This window comes from Enhydra lutris, unplaced genomic scaffold (genome assembly GCF_002288905.1).
Source record: "Enhydra lutris kenyoni isolate GAN:26980312 unplaced genomic scaffold, ASM228890v2 scaffoldscaffold14, whole genome shotgun sequence".
Lineage (NCBI taxonomy): Eukaryota > Metazoa > Chordata > Mammalia > Carnivora > Mustelidae > Enhydra > Enhydra lutris.
In genome coordinates, this window is record NW_019154098.1 from 2,678,449 (window position 1) to 2,689,429 (window position 10,981).

Genomic DNA, 10,981 nt, shown 5'->3' on the forward strand with positions numbered 1-10,981 from the left:
CGGGGGTCCTTGAGCACATGCGGCCCCTCAGTGAGACTCTTGTCATCGATTCTGGCCAAGAGGCCCAGGATGGCGTGGGGGCGGGGGGTGTTCCTCACCGCTACCCCCGTTCTGGGTCCGGTGCCTGTGATGCCGCGTTGAGCAGCTGTAGACGCGGGCCCTGGTCAGTGTGGTCAGTGCCACGGGTGCTCGGTCTCCCTGCGCGCGGCAGGTCCAGGTCTGCCGGCTCTAGCAAGTGCCCCTTGTCTCACTGGGCGCCCGGCTGCCGGGGACACCTCCGAGGCCCAGGTGCCGGCCTCTGGCTTCTCAGTCGGCGTCGGGTGCGCGTCAGATGTCTCGGGCTCGGAGCCGGGCACTCGGACCTTGCGGGGTCCCCGCCGGACCCAGGGGCACGCGTGCCCGCCCCGTGACCGCCCGCCCCCTGTGCCCCAGGCCTTCCGGAGCAGTACTACAGCCTGACCTGGTTCCTGAGCCCCATCCTCGGCCTCATCTTCACGCCCATCATCGGCTCTGCCAGTGACCGCTGCACGCTGAGCTGGGGCCGACGGCGGCCCTTCATCCTCGCCCTGTGCGTCGGCGTGCTCTTCGGCGTGGCCCTCTTCCTCAACGGCTCGGCCATCGGTGAGTGTCCCCCCCGCGTCCCGGCGGGAGGGGCCGTGCTCTCGGCGGCGCCCGGCGGGCAGGCGCGGGGCTTCCGGGCGCTCCCGGCGGGGCTGAGGCCGGGCCCCACGTGGGAGCGCCGTGGGGACGTGTTCACAGGGCAGCCCTTCCTGTTGTGACCCGCTTGTCTGCCCCGCGCGTCCGACAGCACGTCCTGTTTCCAGCGCGGCTTCAGAAACCCCCCTTCTTTCTCCTTTTCTCAGACGTGGGATCAAAAGCGTCCAGACCCGGTTCCTTGCTTGTTCTTCTGTTCGTGTGCTCGTGCTTTGTTGTGTTGTTTTTAAGTCGAGCAGCTCTACCTGGGAAAATGGGTTTGCCCCGAGGGAGCTCATCAGAACTCATAGAAACAAAACCCGTTTTCTGGTAACGGCTTTTTAAGATCGAGGCCTCATCTGTGTTCTGACGTGCGCACACGTGGCCTAGGTCGACATCAAGTGCGTTGGACACTCACAGAGAGGCCCAGAGCCCCTCGGACTCTCAGAGGCCTGTGTGGTGCCGGGCTGGGGCCCGGGAAGGCCAGTGTGACTGGCTGGCAGAAGTCTGGGGGCGGGGGGCGCTCTCTGAGACCCTGTGGGCTCGGGGCTGCTGGCTCTCGGCCTGTCCCCTTCACCCTACGGAGCTGGTGTCCCTTCGCAGCACTGTCCCCCGGAGAGACAGCTGTGGCATTCTCCGAGGCTGCGCCTGCACGTGGGCTGGCTGTGGCACCCTGTGTCTACCTGTGCTCACGCCTCTCCTGGCCTCTCCCCTGCGCTTCCCGTGCTGCCGCTAACCTGCTCTGGGCCCCGGGTTTTGTACTCCACCTCCCACATCTGTGGGCACAGGATTCCCACCGGTCTCAGGACCCAGCTCTAGCTCGGCCGTCGGGGAACCGGTTCGGTCTCTGGGCTCAGGGCGTACTCCCCAAGGCCAGTGAGAGGTGGCATGTGACCACTGCTTCCTCTGGGTGCTTGCAGCCTGCTGCGGGAGGCATCGTGCTGGAGGTAGGGCCGTTCCCATCGCGCTGCAGAGCCGCCCCTTTCTGGAACCTGGGCTGCTCCGAGAAGGCGCCTGATGACCCCAGGGGAGGTCATGAGTACTTCTGTGGTCTGGGGTGGGCTGTCACCTGGGGTCTGACTGTAGCCCTCCGCACAGCTGGCCCGTGTTTCTGGCTGGGTGCCTTGGGTACAGTCTGATGTATAAAACGTTGTAAGTGTTAGCCTTGGAAAAGGCTAATTGGAAAAGAAACATGCTCACTGGGTAGCATCAGGAGGACAGCTTTCAAAGTCTTCCATTGGAAGATGTGGAACCACAGTGGAAGGACCAGGGAGACCCATCACGTGTTCAGGAAGCGCCATAGGAGCGCCCCCGCAGACCCTGGTCCTAGGGCCGACCTTGAACCCCAAGGTGGTGCGTGTGCATATGTGTGTGTGACTGCACGTGCCACACGTCACATTTTCTCCTAGATGTTAACTTCGTGCTCCCAACATGCCTCTCCTTTCCCAGTAGTGGTTAGGGAGGAAGGATCCTTTTTTAGTTGCAAAACGTCAAAGTGAGTAAGCGTTGAGGTTCACCGAGCAGCTAATGGGACGGGAGAAAAAATAATCATGCGCGTAACAGAAGTGGAAAACACAAGGCCTGTCTTCCACGCCAAGGAGCACGCGCCTTTTTGGCGTTGGCGAGAGTGTCCCCACTTCCCCTTGCAGGGGCGGTCTGCTCTCAGGAGCTGCGGTCTGACTGCCCCGTGTGTTCGGGTAGGTCTGTCCCTCGGCGATGTCCCCAGCCAGCAGCCCATCGGCATTGTCCTCACCGTGCTGGGGGTGGTCGTCCTGGATTTCAGTGCTGACGCGACCGAGGGCCCCATCCGGGCCTACCTGCTGGACGTGGTGGACAGCGAGGAGCAGGACATGGCCCTTAACATCCACGCCTTCTCTGCCGGTGAGAGCGCAGCCCTGCCGCCGCCCCACCCGGCACGTGGCATGACTACCGGCATGGGGGAGGCTGTTCCCATGGCCCTCCTCCCCACCTCGGGCGGGAGGGCAGGGTGCTGGATGGTGCTGGTTGGCGCGGCGGGGAGCAGCCCCCGCTGACCTCTCCCTGTGCTCAGGCGCTGTTCTCATCTGCTGGGAGCGGCAGCTTCCTGAGCTTGAGGGATGGCAGTCCGCGCTGCCCAGAGTCGCGGGCAAGCATCTGTTTCCTATCCTGGCAGATAGCTGCTCCTGATTCCTTGGACAGGACTCTGTTAAGTCAGAGCTCCAAACCTAGGGTCAGCTGGAGTTTCTCACTGTGTTTTTCCCACCACTTCATTTTCCATCCCCAAAGTTGTCCTGACTCGGCCAGAGCTATGAATGCCAGGCCTGGTCCGTGGTTAAGGGCACAGGCCCTTCGGGATCTGTCCTGGGTTCTCCCCATCTGGGAGGGAGTGTCGAGGTGCCTGGCACCGCTCACAGGCCCCCTCTGTCTCTCCCACCCGCTCAGGCCTCGGCGGGGCCATCGGCTATGTGCTGGGCGGGCTGGACTGGACCCAGACCTTCTTGGGCACCTGGTTCCGGACTCAGAACCAAGTGCTCTTCTTCTTCGCGGCCATCATCTTCGTGGTGTCAGTGGCCCTGCACCTGTTCAGCATCGACGAGGAGCAGTACAGCCCCCAGCAAGAGCGGGCTGGGGAGGCGGCCGACGCACTGCCCCCTGCTGCCCGCGGGAGCGCGCTGGACGGTGGCGCGGGGCTGTTCCCCGAGGAGGTGCGGTCGGAGCACGAGCTCGCGCTGGACTACCTGGGCGCGGGCATGGTGCGGAGCAAGAGTGACTCGGTGCTGCATGTGCCTGACGCCGCACTCGACCTGGAGCCCGAGCTGCCCTTCCTGCCCGACATCGAGCCCTCCATCTTCCACGACGGCTCGTACCCCGGCACCCCCCGCAGCACCAGCCAGGAGCTCGCCCGTGCCAGGCCACCCTGCCTGGCCTCACTGCTCAGGGAAACCGCGAAGGAGGATGACACGCTGCTCGAGAATCACGCGCCCGAAGCCAAAGTCCCCAACGGCAGCGGCTCCCCGCCGACGGACGGCCCCATGGGCTACACCAGGGTGGACGTGAGGCCCGTCGCCGCCGCATCTGGCTCCATGAGGCGGCGCAGGCACATGTTCCGCCGCCAGGCCTCCAGCACCTTCTCCTACTACGGCAAGATCGGCTCCCACCGCTACCGCTACCGGCGGGCCAACGCCGTGGTTCTCATCAAGCCGTCGCGCAGCATGAGCGACCTGTACGACCTGCAGAAGCGCCAGCGCTGCCGGCACCGCAACCAGAGCGGGGCCACGGCCTCCAGCGGGGACACGGAGAGCGAGGAGGGGGAGGGCGAGACCACCGTGCGGCTGCTGTGGCTGTCCATGCTGAAGATGCCCAAGGAGCTCACGCGCCTGTGCCTCTGCCACCTGCTCACCTGGTTCTCCGTCATCGCCGAGGCCGTCTTCTACACCGACTTCATGGGTCAGGTCATCTTCGACGGGGACCCCAAGGTGAGGGCCGGGATGTGCCCGCCCCGGGGCCTGGCGGGCATCGGCCTCTGTGCCCCGGCTGGCAGCTGGCTGTTTCTGGGGGCTGCGTTACCTCACGTTGGGCCCCATGGCCTCCGCCCGGGCTCTGGTGCAGGGCGAGGCTGGGAGGGGCTGGAACCACCTGTGCGGAGCCCAACCGGTACCGGGACTGCATCTCCCGTCGGCGCAGCGTTCATCGCGGTTCATAAACAGCCCGCCTGCGGTTGAGATGGAAAGTCCCCTCCTCTGCCCAAAGGCTGTGGCACGTGATCCCTGCCCCCGTCCTGAGCCCCAGTCTCTTTTCTGGAACAGGCCCCCTCCAACTCAACCGCCTGGCAGGCCTACAACGCGGGCATGAAGATGGGCTGCTGGGGCCTGGTGATCTACGCGGCCACCGGTGCGATCTGCTCAGGTAGGCCGACCTCCAGGTGGAGCAGCCGCACTCCCTTGGGGGTGCTCAGTGGCGGGAAACAGGGCCCAGGTCGTCCTGCCCAGAAGATGGGCCTGACTTGGAACAGGGCTGTGGCTCAGGGCCAGAAGCATGGAAACTCATGTGTCTGGATTTGGGCATCCTCAGACCACGTGCAGGCTGTCCTCTGTGCTGGTTCCTTCCCTGGGGGTGCCTCAGAGAGGGGCTCTGGCAAGGGACGGGCTTGGGGGGCTGGGGGACAGCAGGCACCGGGCCCGTGGGCTGGGAGAGAGGTCTTTTGTGCTTAGCCAGGAGTACAGGGGGAGGTGGGGCCTGCAGACCTCATGGAGGAGAGGACTTTCCCTGCAGGTGTGGTTTCATCCTTGAGGAGGGGGGTCTGGGTGACAGGCCTCAGTCTTGGGAACAGCATGCCTAGGCCCACTTTCCAGGAATGGGGCACAGCGAGGTCCAGGGTCCCCTGAACAAGTCTGGCCTGGGTCCTTCCTGTTCTCTACGTGTACCAAGAGGGGGAGGTCGGCGTTATTTCAGCCTGGGCTGGACTTGAGGATGGCCAAGGTCAGTGGAGCAGCGGGAAGCCAGCCTGAAGGTCACACAGCATTGTCTGTGAAGCCTCAGAGAGGCTTCCTGGGGGAGGTGACATTAAGCTGTTGGGCCAGAACCGGCGAGCAGGAGTCTGTCCCTCTAGACTCAGGGGTTTACACCCTGGGGAAACCAGCCACAATTTGAGATCTTAAGTCAAGACTGGGTGTCGGGATGTTCTGGTGGGAAGGGTCTGGGCCAGGCAGGCCTGCAGGGCGAGGAGGCCCCAGGGAGCTACTTTGTGGGACCAGGCGTTGGACTCTGGGACCCAACCTAGGAGGGCTGACGTCTGAGGTTCCAGAGCCCCAGGGAGCTGAGCGGGGTACCATGGGCTCACAACGTGTGATGGGGGCAGGTGGGACTTGGCGGGGCGGGGGTGCTCCAGGTAGCAGCAGCAGCAGGGGGTGGCCGACAGGAGTGGGGTGAGCACGCGGCTCAGGGCCCTGTGGGTCACTGTCCCGTGGCCGTACTCTCCCTGCAGCGCTGCTACAGAAGTATCTGGACAACTACGATCTGAGCATCAGGGTCATCTACGTGCTGGGGACGCTGGGCTTCTCCATCGGCACGGCCGTGATGGCCCTATTCGCCAACGTCTACGTGGCCATGGTCATGATCAGCACCATGGGTATCGTCTCCATGAGCATCTCCTACTGCCCCTACGCCCTGCTCGGGCAGTACCACGACATCAAGGAGGTGCGTCACAGTTGGGGGCTGGGGTCGGGGGCAGTGGATGTAGTGGTGGGGCCCGAGGTCACCAGCCCAGAATGTAGCACAGGTCAGATCATCAGACTCCTCTGGCTCCAAAGCCCCTGCTTGTTCTCCACTCGTCTCTAGGCAGAGAGCTCTGTACCTTCCGCTGGGGGGGGGGGCATTTGGGGTGCACATGGCCCCCCCAGGTCTTTGGTTCTGAAGTGCCCCCCACTTGGGTCGGTCTGAGGCACCGGCTCCTTCTGTGGCCTACCTGACACCCCCCCCCCAACCTGACCCGGCCGGCCTGGCGGCTTCCGGTGCATCTTAAGGGACTTTGGTCGGGCACCCGGGGACCCCAAAGCAGGGGAGCTTGGCCGGCACTGGCCTGCGTAGTAGGGCGTGAGCCCCCTGGGTCCGTCTGTGTTTTGAGCAGCTGCATTTAGAGAGGGAGCAGACAGGGGCAGTCAGTGTAAAGGCAAATACTGTTCGTCACCATGTGTCCCAGACGCCATGATTTCAGCACGGCCCATATAAAACTCTGATTATTTTCCCCAAGCCTTGGAGGGAGTGTGTATCTGACGCCAGCAGTCCCTCTTGACTCTGACCAGCCGCATCTCAAAGTGCTCCGTGGCCACAGCGCTGGTGTAGACTGTGGTTCTCAAACTCAGACACAGACCCTAAAAGGAGAGGAAAAAAAAGAGAAAGGAAAAAACAAACCCAAACTATGTTTAATCTTCTCTTGCACAATTAGAGAAGCAAAGTAAATCCACAGTGATTAGGTACCTACGAAATGCCAAACTAATGAAAATCCAAGTAACCACATCGTGTTTTTTAATAAGCTGTCGCGTTGGAGTGTAACGCGACTACAGAAAAGTACACACACTGTAAGCGAACACCGTAAGTGGGTTTTTGGACAACAAACTGGAAAGGGTAACGCAGACGCGGCAACAACAGCAAGCTGGTCCTTGTCCTCACCTCTGACCCCGTGTCGTCCTCTTGCCGGTGTTTGAACCTCATGGGACCAGAGTGTCTGCCCTGCCTTCACGCCTGTGCTTCCCTCCTGTGGTTGCAGAACGCGGCTCTTTCCCTCCCGGTCTCACCGTCGGCCACGATCTGTGCTGCACTCTGCTGGCGGTGGCATTGGGTGGCACCCTTGTCCCGTGCGCGTCTGCAGTCCACCTGGGATACGGGGGTGTGTGTGTGTCGTAGAGGAGCGTGACTTCGTTTCCCCACGTCCGGGTAGCTGTGTGACCCAGTGCCACTCACATGAGGGCCACCTGGTGTCCACCCGCACTGTGGTGCCGTCCTTGTCCGAGCTGGATGGCGTTTCTGGTCCCTCTGTCCTCTTCCACTGGCCGGTCTGTTCTCAGACAAGTGCTCTGTTCTAAGTAGCTTCGTAGGAAGACCGAAATCTGGTGCCGCGGGTCCTTCATCTTTGCTTTTTGAGATCGTCTTGGGTGTCCTGACGGTTTACTTTTCATCTGAGTGTTAGAGCAGTTTCTGGGCTTTGGTATTGGAAGTACGTTGATTGTATAGATCAGTTTGGGGAGAGTTACGAACTTGATAGTGCGGAGGCCTTCTACCCACAGAGACGCCGCATTCTTCTATTAATTCTTCCAGCGCATTCGTAGGTACTTCTGACATCACACACAGTCCCACCACCTGTGTACGATGAGATTTATGTTTTCTTTTCTAATCCTTAATACGTTTTCCATTTTCCTTGCCTTATTGCAATGGCCAGAGTCTCCAATACAGTGTTGAATAGAAGTGGGACGGGGTCGGGGAGACAGGCTGAGTGGTCGCCAAGCAGCCGACGGAAGGCAAGTTCTGTTTCCGGACTTCTGAGCTCACATTCAAACACGGCGGTGTTGCTGACGGGCCGACCCCCGCCGCGCCCTCACCGCCGGCTCTCTCTCTTGCAGTACGTCCAGCACAGCCCCGGGAACTCCAAGCGCGGCTTCGGCATAGACTGTGCCATCCTGTCCTGCCAGGTGTACATCTCCCAGATCCTGGTGGCGTCTGCCCTCGGGGGCGTGGTGGATGCCGTCGGGACCGTGCGCGTCATCCCCATGGTGGCCTCCGTGGGCTCTTTCCTGGGCTTCCTGACAGCCACGTTCCTGGTGATCTACCCGGAGGTGTCAGAAGAGGCCAAGGAGGAGCAGAAGGGCCTGTCTTCCCGGCCGCCTGGTGATGGCGGGGACGGCAGCCAGAAGCCCACCGTCCTGACCCTGTCCCGGAAGGAGGGCCTGCAGGGGCTGGTGGAGACGGAGTCGATGGTCTGAGCCTCGCCCCTGTGCACACACATTCCTGGGGGGGGTGGGTTGGGGATGGCGGGCGGGTTGGTCAGTGTGGCTTTGGTGACGGCACAAAGCAGAGTTCCTTCACGACACGGGTGGGGGTGCGGTAGCTCTAGGGTAGGCCTGGGCCTCTGGGCAGAAACACCACACTGATTACTTTTCCACGATTAAAAAAAATCATTTGAAATTTTTTTTTTTTAATTGAAAAGGAGCTTCTGATTTCAACTGTTTAATTTCGCAGGTATATTATTCTGCATGTTTTCAAACCGTAAGGCAGATTTACAATAGTTGCAAGCAATCCAGAGAAAAATAAGATTTTCATTTCCAAGGTCATAATTGAAAACCACAAGTCCGTGCTGTGGCTCGCCGCCTGCGGTCTGCGGATTAAAGACAGCAGCCGTGTGGCCAGTCACTGGGCCTCTCTGCGCCCTCTGGGGGCCTGCAGGTGTCAGATCTCACGTTCTGTTGGTGCTGCCATTATTGGAGAGTATTTTTATCATTATTTTAGAAAAAAAAATTTTTTTTTCTCTCAAAACTGGTTTTCTTAAGGAAACCACATGTTTTTTTTCTTCTCCTCAGAGATTCTGATGGCGTGAGGGGCAGGCCCGCCTCTGGGCAGCGGGAAGTGGCAGCCGCCCCCCCACCCGCACCCCCATCCTGAACCTGTGCTGTCAGGAGGGCCCCAGGGCACCTGGGGGGCGGGACAGGGTCAACTGGGGGTGGCCTGCGGGGACGGCGGGCTGGGACGGGCACCTGCGGCCAGCAGCATCCCAGGGAGCAGACAGGCCCCCGGCAGGTGCGCACCCATGTCTGCGCCTGGACCCCCGACCCCCTCATCGTTGTCCATAGCTCCCCAGATAGGAGATGGACTCTTTCATTGCACTTTGACTCGTGTTTAAACCATTTTTGGGAAATCATGAGGGCAGAGCTCCAGGTGCGGCCTCGGCCCCTGGGACCTGCCGCCAGGCCTACCTCGGGTGCGTGGGACGCGGCCCCGGCCTCTTCTGACCTCTTCTGACCTCTCGGGCCTGCTGGGCCCACCCGACGCCGGAGTCGGGGCAGTGGCAAAGTGATGCGAGTGTCTGGGACCTTGAGGACGGTCCCCTCCCCCGCAGGACCTTGGTGGGGTCTCCGCTCTGAGCATCTCAGCCAAACGCAGACTTGGGGGAAGGCACGCGGTTGATAGATGCCGCAGCTGCTGGGGAATGCTTTCCAGACCATTCTCTCACGACTGAGCAGTGTCTGCTTTTCTCATTTGGAACGACCGGTCTGAGCTTCCTGATGGCACCTGGACACAGACGATGGTCATACTTCGCTGCCTCAAGTTTTTTTTTTTTTTTTAATGAAGAACTTTCAGATGCATGAACAATCATGCCGCAGTATCACTCTAGAGCAGATATATATACGTATATATATATTTCAAAGGAGACTAAGCAGTTTTTAAATAAATTACTTGAATTTTCTGTGTATTCCAAGGACTGGCTGTTTCGTGTGCTTGGCTGGCCTCTGGTCACGTCGCGTCTCGCAGCTGCCGGTGGCACGCGGTGCAGGTGGCGTTTTGGGTCCGCGTCGGTCCCCTTCCCCCTCTGAGCTCACCCCCGAGAGCCGACCTCCCAGAGCCGGCCCCGAGAAGCGAGGGTTCTGCGAGTGTTCGTGCAGGAGGCTGGCCTCGTGGACGTGGAGCGGGGACAGGGAGAGTCCGTCCGGCCTGGTGCGAAGCCCCGGTCTCCTGCTCCAGCTGGGCGGGCCCCCAGGACAGGTCCCTATCTCCAGCTCAGCCCATCCCCCTGGTGGCTTTCTCCCGCCGTGGGTCCTCCTGATCGCAGGGTCCGAGTAGCCGGCCTGCTCCCGACAGCCAAGAAAGCCAGTGGCAGGAGAGCAGCTGATCCAGGGTCAGGGGTGAGGGCTGGAAAAGTCCCAAATCCAGGTGTGCAGCGAAGCAAGCGCATGTCTTGGGTCAAGAGGACTGCTCCGGGGCGGGAGGCTGGTGCTCCCAGACGTGGGCTTGGGGCCTGGCCAGGTCTTGGTGTTAAGGCACTAGGGGCTTACGGTGGGGCCGTCATCCACAAAGTGTGTTAACCCTGGACGTCCCAGCCGTCCCCTCACCGTGCTCTGAAATAACAAGGGCCCCAGAGGACACTCCGTTGGAAGCGGAAGGCGCGCCCCTCCCAGGACCAGCGGGCCCGGGGCGGGGCTGCCTCAGCAGATTCTGGTCGAACGTGGATGTTCCTGATGGGTCTTCCTCACTCCTGGGTCTGGTCGGGGCGCAGACCTGTGGGGAGAGGGAGGTGCCTCGTGGTCTGGATCGGGGTCCCTCTCCGTAGCTGCCTTCCTGGGCTCTCGCTCCGGGCGGGAGCACAGAGGGGCGCTCGGCCCACCCATGCGGGGAGATGATTTCAGGGTCGCACTGACTCGAGAGCCTCGAGTGTCTTCACGCGTCTTAAGAGCCGCGAGGAGGAGCTGGCAGTTTGCACGCGGTTGCGCTCTGGGGCTCGGGGTGCGGGGTGGGGGTGTGATTTCTAATGCAGTAGCCGGGGCGGACCTGGTGGGGACCCAGCAGGAGAGTGTCCCGGAACGGGCCATCTTCAGCCTGTGCCCGAGGGTTCTGCAGCAGGCCTGCAGGTGTCAGTGCGCAGGACAGGTGGCCCTGGGGCTCATGGGCACAGGTCCGTGGGCTGGGAGCGTGGCCTGGAGGGTCTGTTCAGTTGGTTGCTGTGTCATGGAAATGGGCTTATTACCGAAACAGGGTAGCGTGGCTGACTTGCCCTTTTGTTCCCTGTAAACGTCAACGAAGTGAATGTCTCAGATGACCCAAACCT

At 61.4% G+C, this 10,981-nt stretch overlaps 1 protein-coding gene across 1 annotated transcript in view; it reads left to right on the forward strand.

The window, feature by feature from the left end:
* LOC111146718 (solute carrier family 45 member 4) overlaps positions 1-9,520 on the forward strand; it is a 69,301-nt gene extending 59,781 nt beyond the window's left edge. The window contains exons 3-8 of the mRNA XM_022502388.1: positions 433-621; positions 2,395-2,574; positions 3,115-4,148; positions 4,479-4,578; positions 5,657-5,868; positions 7,788-9,520. Coding sequence (XP_022358096.1) covers positions 433-621; positions 2,395-2,574; positions 3,115-4,148; positions 4,479-4,578; positions 5,657-5,868; positions 7,788-8,147 — 2,075 coding nt within the window. The 3' untranslated portion in view covers positions 8,148-9,520. The remainder of the gene's footprint in view (positions 1-432; positions 622-2,394; positions 2,575-3,114; positions 4,149-4,478; positions 4,579-5,656; positions 5,869-7,787) is intronic.
* Positions 9,521-10,981: the final 1,461 nt, after the last annotated feature.